The 14,097-nt window shown below is 38.8% G+C and overlaps 1 protein-coding gene across 1 annotated transcript; it reads left to right on the top strand.

Moving 5' to 3' along the window:
* Window positions 1-3,268: 3,268 nt before the first annotated feature.
* On the top strand, window positions 3,269-4,780 carry sid1 (secreted immunoglobulin domain 1). The gene is made up of 2 exons (XM_050055605.1): window positions 3,269-3,380; window positions 4,044-4,780. The coding sequence occupies exons 1-2, from the start codon at window positions 3,338-3,340 to the stop codon at window positions 4,436-4,438; spliced, it is 438 nt and encodes a 145-aa protein (XP_049911562.1). The 5' UTR covers window positions 3,269-3,337; the 3' UTR covers window positions 4,439-4,780.
* Window positions 4,781-14,097: the final 9,317 nt, after the last annotated feature.

Raw genomic sequence — 14,097 nt, 5'->3', positions numbered from 1 at the left:
AGCCCAGATTGTCCTGAAAAAAACAAGATATAGCATGTGTATGTAGCCTTTATAATGACTGTGATATGAGCTTAAAAGTAAAGGCAGTAAAAATACCCCAAAAACACCTAGGGCCCATAGGGTTAAAAAGTACCAAAATAAGGTACCGTTTGGTACCGGTACCGTATCGGTTCAATTATGAACGGTACCCAACCCTAGTTTTGACGCAAATTACACTTTTCATTTGATATTTTTCATCAGTTGGAGTCTGTCCATCTTTTACGACAACTTTTTATTAACTGGATTAAAATGTGCTATGTATCGGGATATGTATCGTTATCGGGATATGAAATGAACTATATCGTGATATGAGATTTTGGTCATATTGCCCAGCCCTAAAAAATAGTGTGTTTAAATGTGTACCATACTATGGTAGTGACATACGTCATGTGACATTACATGACGTTGGTACAAGCTTACTTGTTTTAAACCAAACCACCTGCTGTTGTTGCCTAAACTGAAGGAAATAAACTAAAAAACAAAGTGTTTTACCTACTTTGTAAATTTATTCTGAAAACAGTGTGTGTGTGTGTGTCTGTGTGTGACAATTTTTATGTGAAAACATAATTTAATTTGAAAAGACACAATACAAGTCACCAATTCAGTATCTGACCAAATGTCTCCCCTTCTGTTCCTGAGATATGACGTTAAAACATGATGATGTCACAGTCAAGCTGACCTTTGACCTTTTGACCACTAAAGTCTGATCAGTTTATTCTTCCGTCCAGGTGGACATTTGTGTCAAATTCAAAGAAATTCCCTTTGCTCTTGAGATATCGTGTTCAAGAGAATGAGACAGATGCAAGGTCACACTGACCTTTGACCAGTGAAATCTAATCAGTTCATAGTTGAGTCCAAAGTGGGCGACTCTAATCTTGACACTGTGCTGATCCATTCTTAGAGAACATGGTATTTGTTTCCATTTTTATGCTGGTGACAGTCAGATCTATGTACCTTTAAAGCGGAAGGATGCAATCTCAGTAAAACCACTTCTTGCATGTCTTAATGACATGAAAGCTTGGGTGGCCTTAAAGACAGAGGTGGTGGTGCTTGGACCCAGTGGATCCTGTGAGTCCCCCCCTATTGATGTGGGCCCTCTGACACCATATGTGAAGGCCACAGTTACGAATCTGGGTTTTAGGATGGACAGTGATTTTAAACTGGACAGTCGATTTAGTGCAGTCGTGAAGTTCAGCTTTTATCATTTAATGCGGTTGGCAAAAGTCAAACTCATTCTTGCCAGGCAGCAATTCGAAACAGTAGTCCATGCCTTTATCTCGTCTCAGCTGGACTACTGTAACGCACTGTACACTGGAATCAGCCTGTCTTCTCTGTCTCGTCTGCAGCTGGTTCAAAATGCCGCTGCACGACTTTTAACTGGAACACGAAAGAGAGAGCACATAACTCCCATCCTGGCCTCACTCCACTGGCTGCCTGTGCATTTTAGAGGTCATTTCAAAATTCTGTTATTTGTTTTTAAATCTCTAAATGGTCTCACCCCGCCTTACCTCTCTGAGCGGCTTCACCCTTACACTCCTGCCCGGTCTCTCAGATCAGCTGACCAGCTGCTTCTGGTTGTACCGGAGTCTGAGAGGAAGCTCAGAGGGGACAGAGCCTTTTCTGTCGTAGCTCCTAACTTGTGGAACAGTCTGCCGCTCCACGTTAGACAGGCTCCTTCTCTGTCCATTTTTAAAACCCGCCTTAAAACCCACTTTTACTCCTTGGCCTTCGACCCAGTATGAGACATTGATTCTCTTTGTTTTTATTGCTTTTATTGTATGAAATTGTTTTTATTTGTTTTATTACTTTTACGGTATGACTGTTTTTTTTACTTGTGTCCTATTGTACTTTGGAGTTGTATTTTATTTTTTTTGATTCATTGTGTTATTGTTTGTTTTTATGTCCTATGTTTTCATATTTGATTTACTCTTGATGTACAGCACTTTGTTTCAGCTGTGGTTGTTTTTAAGGTGCATAAGAAATAAAGCTGGATTGGGTTGGTTTGTGCAAAATTTGAAAAAAAATAAAAAAATAAAAAAAAAAAATCCCTCAAGGCATTCCTGAGATATCGAGTTCACAAGAATGGGAAGTACGGATGGACAGACGCACAACCCGTAAACATCACGCCTCTGGCCACAGCTGTTGCCGCCGCAGAGGCCTAATAAAATCAATTTAGCTGCCAACAAAAGACTGAAGCGAGATGACCACAATGAAAACATAAAACAGATGTGGACAAACTTTTTCTTTGGGGAAATAATAATCAAATAATTTGCAGATGAAATAAGGTAATAAATCACATTAAATTGCAATGTATGTTCTCACACTCCTCAGCAGATCACAAAATAATAATAATAATAAACTGTTTACTAATAAACTTGAACGTTTTTCACTGCGCTCCTAAATTCCTTTGCGGCATTTATTTTTCTATTCAGGAGCACATGAACTCCTTTTGGAGAAAAAACAAAGGGCGTTTATTTTTTCTGAATAAATGATTATCTTTATATTGTAAAAAAAACAACATGACTTGTTATGTGAAACATCCTGCAGGTGTTCTGTGGTCACACTAACTGTCAGTGAGTCTGGTTCAGATCCACAGCTGCTTTATAACAAACACACCAAACCACATCACTGGTACCTGAGGGATCTGAGGGACGTAACCAGAGTATATATTAATAATCTATATCAGTCGTTCCAAACTGGTGCAGCCACGGGGTCCAGATTAGTCCTTCGTCATTAGTTCAAGGTCCACACAGTATAAAATATTTAGTGCCAGTCTGTGTTTGGCCGTGTCATCCAGCTCGTGTCCTGTCTCTGTGAGGTCTGTGAGCTAAAATAAAGTGGGTTTGTTTTTTTGTTTTTTGTTTTTTACAAACTTCACACGTCCGCAAGTCACATGTGGTCCACTCAGGCTGGACCTGTGGCCCACGTTTGGACTGCGACCCATCAGTTGGGAACCACTTATGTATATGTTTCCATGGGGACACAGTGAGTCCGTTCACAGTGAGCTGAACGATGTGCAAGCAGCTCCTGTTCGGCTGGACAAAGACCGTCAACTGAAGAAAACTTAAAAACACAATGATTCTTTTTTCTCTGATTTCTGAGTGGATTTACAGACGTATGTTCTGGACGGACGTCAGAGAGGAGGAGAGGTCACACTGACTGATATCAACATGTTTCATGTCTGTGTGTTCACATTTTGCTCAGCGATGATGAAGAGGAGGAGGGAGTTGTTTTGAAACGCTCTGTTGGTTCATAGAACAACAGCAGCAGCAGCAGCGGTTTCCTCCGTCAGTTGACGATGGAGTCTCTGCTGGTCTGTCTGATCCTCCTCTCCGTCAGCGGTACGTCTCTTTTATTTTTACTTCATTCATGTTTAAACTCTCGTCACATATTCAAATACTCACACATGTTTAAGCTGGTTATTAAGTGAAGCAGCTGTCGGCAGGATGAAGAGCTGTTTGTCATCTAAGGCCAATTTAAGGGATTTTATGCAGAAAATTCCTTCAGAGTAAAGCTTCCTGTCTGAAGGATTAAAAATCATCACTGAGACGTCTGAACGAGACTTTACATGATGAAAACTGCAGACTGAAGGACGGCTCAAATAAAACATATTTATATATATCGATATATATAAATAAAGTTACAGAATTTCTCAATTATGGGATCAATAAAGGTGTATATTATCTTATCTTATCTTATTAGTCAGTCAACTGAAAATTAAAGTTTTTTTCTGATTCTGACTTTTTAACTCAGGATTTTGACTTTTAAAGTTCTAATTTTTTTTTTAATTTAGTGTCTCATAATTTGAAATATTATTATACTATTAAATATTAATAGTATTTCTATCTTAGCATAACTGTATCTGTTCCACTAAAACCTGGCTCTGTCACATATGTTTTATAAATACTCTACAGGTTAGGAACTGTCTCTGCAACTTTGATTCATTAATTTATTGTTTATTTGTTTGGATAGATCTTCAATAAATTTACTTTGCTGTCTTTAAGGTTTCTGGTTGAAGCAGCCTGCCTCCGCCCTGCCAGCCTCCACTGTACAGGTGAGAGTCGGGGAGAACGCCACCCTGCAGTGCCCCCTGCTGGATGCCTTCAACGCCTCCACCACCAATGCCTCCAACACCACCGCCATCAGTGCTGCGTACTCCACCCTCAGCTGGTACAGGAAGACAGCAGGACAGAGTCCAGAGCTGCTGTTGACCATCAGGCCTGCAAACATGTCTAATGTGAAGTATGGCGCCGGTGTTGGTCCTGATAAAGTCTCAGCTGCAGCCAACGGCTCGCTGCTGCTGCACAACTCTGAGCAGAGCGACTCAGCAGTTTATTACTGCGGCATCACTCAGGGAGAAGACCCCAAGATGAAACCCAACGCCACAGGAGCTCACTGAGGATTGATGGGAACTCTGCAGCTGGTTACTGGTCTGGTCTGTCCGAGGCTGAGGAATGAAGCCAACAAAAACTACAGTACAGCTTCAGTTGTGACCAGACACAAGTTTCCATATTTCCCATACCTACAATTAGAAGGGCATTTAATGTTTTCATTGTCTGTATTTTCGGAACCTATTTTTAATAGGGCTGCCACTAACGATTATTTTCATTGTTGACTAATCTGTCGATTATTTCTTCGATTAGTCGACTAATCATTTTATCCAAAAATGTGTTAAAATGTTGCAAAATGTCGGCCTGTCTCTCCCAAACCCCAAAATGATGTCATCTTGTTTCGTACTCACGCCAAAGGGTTTCAGTTCACGTCATGGGAGAGTGTGTAAAGCTGCCAATATCTGACCGTAAGAAGCTGCAATAAAAGTATTTTGGTATCTTGGGTACTTTATAGTACTTTACAGTGAAAAATGACTCAAACCGATTAGACGACTACTAAAATAGTCACCGATTATTGTAATAGTCGATTAGTCATCGATTAGTCGACTAATAGTTGCAGCCCTAATTTTTAATCTACGATTTACAGTTTAGTGAGTGTTTTACTGTCCCTGCTTGAAGTCTTCTGTATTGTGCTGCACTTACACCTGAACATTGTGGTTTAAGTTTGGCTGGTTTAGACACAAAACTACCTGATGAAGAAAAGATGGCGGTAAAGATAACCTCAGATATGATGGCCTGTAGGGACACTCAGGTGATTTCTACACAACACCAGCACAGGCTTTAACCACAGCTCAGATAATGGTATCAGTACAGTAGAGAGTAAAACCTCAGTAACATCACAACAAGAGTTTAATCAGCACAGACAGAATCCAGTCTGACAGGTAAACAGGAAGTCCTCTCAGGTGTATTCTCACCAGCTCAGTCAAACCACCGTTTTCAGGTTTGTGATGAACAGACAGAGAGACAGACAGAGAGACAGACAGACAGAGAGACAGACAGACAGAGAGTGTACCTGACTCACCTTCTCTAGAGTCCCCTCTCCTCCTTCTTTTCTTCATGGCTGTCAGATAATCCGGCTGCATTTCTTCCTGTGACGCCATTTTGTTTGTTTACAGAGCTCCTCCTCTTCCCGCCTTTTATCAGCGCTAGCCAACAACATGTTAGCTAGTAGCATTAGCGACAGTCGCTAACTCTGCCGTTAACTGTAATCAGGTCTGTTTTCGGTCAAAGACTCACCTCTGTTCCTCCTCCTCAGTCTCGTCCCTTCACAGTTTCAGTATTAAATAAAACTTTTAAATCTACATTCACCTGTTTCTCTGGTGATTCCCTCACACTGTGTCCGCACTGAAGCTGCAGTACCGTCTCTCACCGCTCAGACTGACTGACGTTAAACCGTTTCAGTCAGGGGGGCGCTGTTTCACTGATTTACAGAGACTCCTTTTTTACTTTATTTAAACAGAGCCTTGTGACAGTGTGCACACAAGAGTCTCGTTCACAGGTTCAAATAAATAATCATAATCACTTCTTTAATATATTTCTTATTAACTTTCATTATTATTTCATTTTGTTTTTTATTTGTGATTTTACAAAAAATCTTCATCCTGGTGCAACTGGAAGCTTTCCTTCTGAGATCTTTATTTCTTTAACTTAATAAGCTTAAGCAAGGAGAATACATGTGAAATAAAGTTTTCAATCTATTATCTGTAATTGTGTCATATTGTCTGGAAACATCTTGGGTAGGATCATGGATCATATCAATTTCATCTCTCTGTGGAAATATTTCCATTCTCTTAATCTGGGCTGTATACTAGCATATAGTATACAGCATACTAGTTGTTGTCTTGGTTTTTTAGGGACTGTTCTTTACTTATCAGAGAAGGGATGTGACTTCATTTTTTGTTTATTTATTTGTTTTATTCTGATCCTCCCTGAAGCTACAAATATTTTAAATACATAAATTAATTATTAGATTTTGAAAACTCACCGTTTATGTTTGAAAGTTAGAAGTTGAAGACGAAATCCTGGAGTTGATAAAAGCCTCAGTTTTTCACGCTTTCAAACGAACAGTTCGTGCAAACAGGGTTTTTTTTGGGTTGTTTTTTTTTTCCAAATTTTAAATGTAGAATAATTGATGTTGATGAAATATCAGTATTTTAAGTTCTGATTTGGTTATGCTTTTTCTCCTTTTTCACATGATGTATCCACAGACCATCTGAAATTTGAAAATCCAACAATTATCCCTGTTTTTATGGTTTCTGGCTGATAAATGGTGTAATTTTGGCAATTTATAAAAAAACGTGTCTTCCAAACCTGCAGGTGGATTAAGAAGACATATTTCCTCTAAAAATCAGCAGTAAAATAAATACAAAATAGAACCATTTAAATCTGCATGCTCCTCCCCTCAGCCAAAATAAAAGCATAAATTCATCCCCAGTGCTCACAAGAATAATTTGACATGCTTGCCCCAATTTCAAATCCACCCAGTCACCTCTCATAAATAATGAACAGTCCCTTGGCAGAAGCATTTTTCCAAACATTGGATACTGATGTCATAATTTCATTATATTCTAATGGTGTACTTACTGGACCGTCAACATGTGACATCTTGTGGAAGGTCATTGTCTAGTTATGGCTAAGTATTGAGTCATTTACAAATATCATACTTTAAATAATTGATGACTTACATAGGACTGATCCTTTAAAACAGATTATTATCTGTTGTAACATGCTGTCCAGTTTATTCTGGGGGTGGGCTGATGGTACTGTATCCACTCTGTGACAGCATCTTCCATCAAAGCTGACATTGAGGGAAATGTCATTTTTTGTAGCCAGATGAAAAGGGTAACTTTTATGGAGAGAGTCCTTTTCAAAAATATGGTGGAAGCTTTTAATTTATCTTTGTAGAAATCAGTGTAAGTTACAGTTTGAACTTAAAAAATGTAATGTCCAGCCTGCCTTAAAATTATAAGTTGACTGAATTAGAGAAGATAAGTTGAGTTAATTTGTAATGATTTTAACTTTAAAAAGTTAGTGTCCTACTGCCTGAAAATGCTAACTTGACTGAATTTGATAAGACTAAGATGTAAGAGCACAGATGGGAACAACCTCTGAGTACACAGCAAAATAACTGATCCATCAAACAAAAGGATTTTAACCCCTGAAACAGCACAAACAACATATGACGGACGCTTTGAGGGAAAAGTTCAATCCTTTAAGGTCCTTTAAGCCTCCCTCCTAAACTGTATCATATAAACGTGAATATTTTTTAAATGTTTTATACAGTTCATTAGACGGGGTGGGTAAAGAAGATAATATGTGGTGTTACTAATGGATTTATGAGAGCTTCTTCCCCACAGAGAGTCACAGGTTTTCAGGGAAATAGTATTTTCTCTATTTTTGAAGTTTGCTTTCAAAATGTATTTTTGTGATATTGCTCAGCCTCTCTGGTGAACATATACCCACTTGTTAATTTAATGTTAGAGGTCTGTTCTTTGTCTCAGCTGTTACAGACAGTTGACCCTTCATTGACATGTGATGTTCTATATTCTGTATTAAACACATGAAAACAGTGTTTGTGTTTCAGAAACGTTTTGACGGTTGGATTTAAGGATCTTATCTGAGACACCAACAGAAGACTCAACAGCAACACCAAGAAAATTTCCTGTTTGTGTGTCCGTCACCAACGGTCGATCTGATCCCAGAGCAGCTTCTCTCCTCTGGAGACTGTCACCGTTCTGCTCCAACAGTTTCATCTTCCTGTTTTCCTTAAAGTCTCATTAACACACGGCAGAACTCACAGCGACTGCAACAGCAGCTCACCACAGAGAGCCTCACTGAGGTAGGACGACTTTAAAATGAGTTATAACGGCTTTTATTTCAGGTTAAAAACATGATTACTGACATTTAAAGAACAAAAACAATACTGCATGGACTTCTGTTTATGGTACAAAAAAAACATTGTTTGATTTAAATTTTAAATCTTAATTATTTTGGCACGAGGGCTATTGATCAAGATAAACACATCACTGTGAGGGGCTGTATTTATGATTAAAACCACAGGAGCTTACATTAGTTAGACTACATTAACTTATATCTTTCTGAAAGTCTTACAGGACTTTTATTTAAGGTAAAACCATCATTAGGAGGACCTTAAATTAAGATAAAAGAAAAAACAAGATTGACAGTACTTATTATCCTTATGATGGAATTTGTTTTAATAAATGCCACAAAAAACGTCAGTTTTTCTTTTAATAATATAACCAAAATCAAAGTGTTCATAAATATGTTTTTAAACCTTAAATAAAATGTTTTTAACATTAATACGATTTTATTAAATGTTAAAACCATCATTATAAGGGCTTTACATAAGGGTTACTAATCAGTCTTATAAGGACTTGAATTTCAGGTAATAAGGAACCACAATTATTAATGGCACTTTCATTTAAGTTAAAAACAGTATCTTATTTAAAAATGTAAAAAATCTTTCAGGACTTTCATTTAGGTTAAAACCTTTATTTTAGTTGTTTTATAAAATAAAATTTGATATTATTTGGGCATTTATTTAAGAAGAAAACGTCATTATAAGTACTTTGATGCATGGTGAAAATCTAAATTGATTTGGCATTGTTGTAAGGTAAAAAAGGAACCATAATTTATTTATTGAGATAAACACATCACTATGAGGGCTTGTATTTATGATTAAAACCACAGGAGCTTAAAATGAATTACATTATTTCTTTAATCTGTCTTGGAATCTTATAGAAGACCTTTTATTTAAGATAAAAACCATCATAAGGAGGACCTTAAATTAGGATTAAAAAACCCACAATTAATAGCACTTTAATTTAAAGTTAAACACATTTTATTTCAGGTCTAAAAACATCTTTATGAGCACTTTGTTTTAGGATAAAACCTTCACCATGAGAAGTTTTAAAGGCCGTTTACACGTTGCCGACTATTTTCATAAACGGACATTTCACCGTCTCTGTTTTCAAAAAGATCTTTGTTTACACTTACCCGTGTATATATACACAAGAGCATGCCAAACCTGTAGGTGGCAGTGTAACGAGAAGCTCAAGCCTTCCATGTATCCATTGTCACCATAGCAACATAGATCGCACTTTTGACACAGGCGCAAGTTCCGGTGCATACTGTGACGTATCTCCGTTTATCTCAGTTTACATGCAAACGCGCAACCGGAGTTTTCCAAAATCTTCACTCTGGCCGGAGTTTTTAGAAAGACTCGTTTTTGGAGGAGAAATCTCCGTTTGCGTGTAAACTAAGGGCACAAACGAAGGAAGATGTCTCCGTTTATCAAAATCACCGTGTACGTGTAAACGGCCTCTTATTAAAAGACAAAATCTACATTTGGGCCATTTATTTAAGATAGGAGGAGTTTAAATAAGGGTTAATAATCACTCTTTAAGGTAAAACCGTCATGGGTGTGCCCCAGGGTTCCACACTAGGTCCACTGTTGTTCTCCATATAAGTAACAATGTTACTGTTAGCTGCCGTCTCAGACAGGTCGCTGTCGAAAAGAGATTTTAAATCTGAAAGACACGTTGACCTGGTTAAAGAGAGGACACATACACATTTAAAGAAGGCCTTAAATTAAGAGAATTTAAGGTAAACCATTATTAAAAGTATCACATCAAAAGAGTGAATGAATGACTGTTCGTTATTTACTGTAGAATTTGTCTTCAGCAGGACGGTTACTGCAGGTGTTGAGACAGCTGGAGACAGAAGACATGAGGACGGACACAGCATTGACCTTCATCATCCTCTTGCGGTCAGAGGCCACACACAGATTAACATTTAACAGTGTGATGTGTCCAAGTGTTTAAATGTTCCCTGTCTGTAAATGTCAGAGTGTTTAAATGTTCCCTGTCTGTAAATGTCAGAGTATTTAAATGTTTCCTGTTGTAAATGTCAGAGTGTTTAAATATTTCCTGCTGTAGATGGCAGTGTTTAAATGCCGGAGTATTTAAATGTTTCCTGTTGTAAATGTCAGAGTGTTTAAATGTTTCCTGTTGTAAATGGCAGTGTTTAAATGCCGGAGTATTTAAATGTTTCCTGTTGTAAATGTTGGAGTGTTTAAATGTTTCCTGTTGTAAAAGTCAGAGTGTTTAAATGTTTCCTGCTGTAGATGTCGGAGTGTTTAAATGTTTCCTGCTGTAGATGTCAGAGTGTTTAAATGTTTCCTGCTGTAGATGTCGGAGTGTTTAAATGTTTCCTGCTGTAGATGTCAGAGTGTTTAAATGTTTCCTGTTGTAAATGTCAGGGTGTTTAAATGTGTCCTGTTGTAAATGTTGGAGTGTCTAAATGGAGTAGTGTTTAAATGTTTCCTGCTGTAGATGTCAGAGTGTTTAAATGTTTCCTGTTGTAAATGTCAGGGTGTTTAAATGTGTCCTGTTGTAAATGTTGGAGTGTCTAAATGGAGTGGTGTTTAAATGTTTCCTGCTGTAGATGTCAGAGTGTTTAAATGTTTCCTGCTGTAGATGTCAGAGTGTTTAAATGTTTCCTGTTGTAAATGTCAGAGTGTTTAAATGTGTCCTGTTGTAAATGTTGGAGTGTCTAAATGGAGTGGTGTTTAAATGTTTGCTGCTGTAGATGTCAGTGTTTAAATGTTTCCTGTTGTAAATGTCAGAGTGTTTAAATGTTTCCTGTTGTAAAAGTTGGAGTGTCTAAATGGAGTAGTGTTTTAATGTTTCCTGTTGTAAAAGTTGGAGTGTTTAAATGTTTCCTGTTGTAAAAGTTGGAGTGTCTAAATGGAGTAGTGTTTAAATGTTTCCTGCTGTAGATGTCAGAGTGTTTAAATGTTTCCTGTTGTAAATGTCAGAGTGTTTAAATGTTTCCTGTTGTAAAAGTTGGAGTGCCTAAATGGAGTGGTGTTTAAATGTTTGCTGCTGTAGATGTCAGTGTTTAAATGTCGGAGTGTTTAAATGTTTCCTGCTGTAGATGTCAGTGTTTAAATATTTCCTGTTGTAAATGTCGGAGTGTTTAAATGTTTCCTGTTGTAAATGTTGGAGTGTCTAAATGGAGTAGTGTTTAAATGTTTCCTGCTGTAAATGTCGTGGTGTTTAAATGTTTAATCGCCCCTGTCTGTAAATGTCAGTGTTTAAATGTAGTACTGTTTAAATGTCAGTGTTTAAATGTTGTAGTTTTTAAATGTTTCCTGCTGTAAATTTTCTAGTGTTAAAATGTTTCCTGTTGTAAATGTCAGAGTATTTAAATGCCAGAGTGTTTAAATGTTGTAGTGTTTAAATGTTCCCTGTCTGTAAATGTCAGAGTGTTTAAATGTTTCCAGCTGTAAATGTTGTGGTGTTTCAATGCTTCCTGTTGTAAATGTCAGAGTGTTTAAATGTTGTAGTGTTTAAATGTTTCCTGCTGTAAATGTTGGAGTGTTTAAATGTTTGAGTGTTTGAATGTTCCCTGTCTGTAAATGTCGTAGTGTTTAAATGTTTCCCACTGTAGATGTTGGAGTGTTTGAATGTTTCCCACTGTAGATGTTGGAGTTTTCCCACTGTAGATGTTGGAGTGTTTGAATGTTTCCCACTGTAGATGTTGGAGTGTTTGAATGTTCCCTGTCTGTTTCCTTTTTCCTGTCTGCAGATGCTGGAGCGTTTGCTGTCCACACAGCCCACAGTCTGTCTCCTTCCACATGGTCTTCAGTAGAGGAACTCAGCTGCTGGTGGACGTTGATGATGAAGAGGCAGCTGACTGTGATGAGGACGATGTGTTTCACCATGGAAACCAGACGACAGGTCGGCTCCAAGACTTAAAGATGAAACCAGATAATTAAAACAAGTTTGTACAGATGTTCTGACACTGATGAGACAACTTCCTGTCACCTTCTGCCTCTGGTGGAGAAATCAAGCGCTCAACATCAGCGAGGCAAAAGATGAAGGAAGGAAGTCTTCATCACGAGACGTTACCTGGAGACACAGACGTTCATGTCGTGAGAGTGACTGAATCCTGTTTGTGTTATTTTGTCCATGTGTCTGCAGGTTCTGCTCCAACCATTCAGATCCTGTCGTCCGTCTCTCTGGATCCACGACCTCCTCACCTGCTGGTCTGCCTCCTCACCGGATTAAACTCACCTGTGCAGGACGTCCTGTGGTGGGTCGATGACACAGAGGTGACATCATCAGATGTTTCATGGACGAGGTTAGAGGAGGGCGAAGCCTACAGCGCCACCTCGGTGTGGGAGGTGCCAGCAGCAGACTGGAGGTCCGGGTCTTCATACTGGTGTGGGACGATTCAGAAGGGACGAGTTTACAGACAGAAACTCTGCTCACAGGACGTGCTGTGACTCACAGGTCACAGGTTCGAGTCCCCGCTGATGACGGGACGCTTTACTGACACGTGTTGCTGTTTGTGAGATAAATGTGGGTTAATATTTCAAATGTGATCTTCAAACAGCTGAGGACACTAAGGTGATGTCACAGCGGCTCTGTGTCCGCCACAGGAAACAACAACAGAAACCAGGACTGATTGTAACCTTTCCCGTACAGGAGAAGTGGGTGTGGCCTCGGTGTTGAATCAGACTGAACTCAGATCAGCTGTCAGAGTCTCTGCTCCTTTAATCTGATATGTTCAACAGAAAGTAAATGATACATGCAGAGATACAACAGCTGTCACTTTATATGTCATCCTCCAAATAAAAAAAGGTACGAGTTCACTCAGCAAACACAAAACTAACACCATGTACAGTTTAGCCCCGCCCACCTCAACCCCGCCCCCCTGACTGTCCCTCAGAAGCCGAGATAAATAGAAGCAAAATATTCATGTTTTTACACAAGAGTATAGAATTAAATCAAATATACAGAGTTCATGCTCTCCACCATGACACCTACTGTCTGTGACTTCCATTTGGCAAGAAGATATAAACACCTGAGGACAGGTGAGCAACTGGTAACAGGTGAACACTGCGTCCAGCTGTAACAGAAGACTTGTTTTTACCAAATTATTTAAAGAGGAACCAAACTCCAGACCTCAGCGAGACCGTCTGCTCCAAACTGTGAATAACAGTAATATAATATAATCTTTTTTTAAATTGCACATCGACCTCCTCAAGTAACAAATTACATTAGACCGACGAGGTGGGAATATCACGCCATTATTCCACCTGTCTGTATGAAAGGTACGATCACAGGTGTCTCACCTTCAACCCACAGAGGGAGGGAGTGACAGCACCGCAATGATGTCGGTGTGAAAGGGACAGCTGGCAGGACGGGACAGGTGTGACGTTTTGATGTCCTGTTATGTGTGTGACCCACCGCAGGAGATTTAAAAAGCAGCTAGAAGCAGTTAGCAGCTAACTCAAACAGTGAAGTCCAGGAGCTCCTTACCCTCCGAGCAGAAGACGAGATCAGCCGCCATATAACATGGACACTAAATGAATGATTATTACTGACAACATCACACACTGGAGAGACGTGATGCCGCTGCTGTTTGGTTCTGTGTAAAAAACAATGGCGGTATTGTTGTGACCTGAAACGTCTGATTTTTACTGCAGCTTTTCTAAAAGAAGATGATGTGTGTTTACAGGTGTTTTTATTTTTGCACCTAAATAGTGGGAACAAATAAAAATTGAAAAAATAGTTAATGACCGACATGTTAACGTTAGCGGTGTGATGCTAATAGTTAGCCCTGTCACTGTGTGTGT

Source organism: Epinephelus moara, chromosome 10, assembly GCF_006386435.1.
Source record: "Epinephelus moara isolate mb chromosome 10, YSFRI_EMoa_1.0, whole genome shotgun sequence".
In the NCBI taxonomy this organism is placed as follows: domain Eukaryota; kingdom Metazoa; phylum Chordata; class Actinopteri; order Perciformes; family Serranidae; genus Epinephelus; species Epinephelus moara.
The sequence above is the reverse complement of the archived record's forward strand: the minus strand, read 5'-3'. Positions and strand labels throughout refer to the sequence as shown.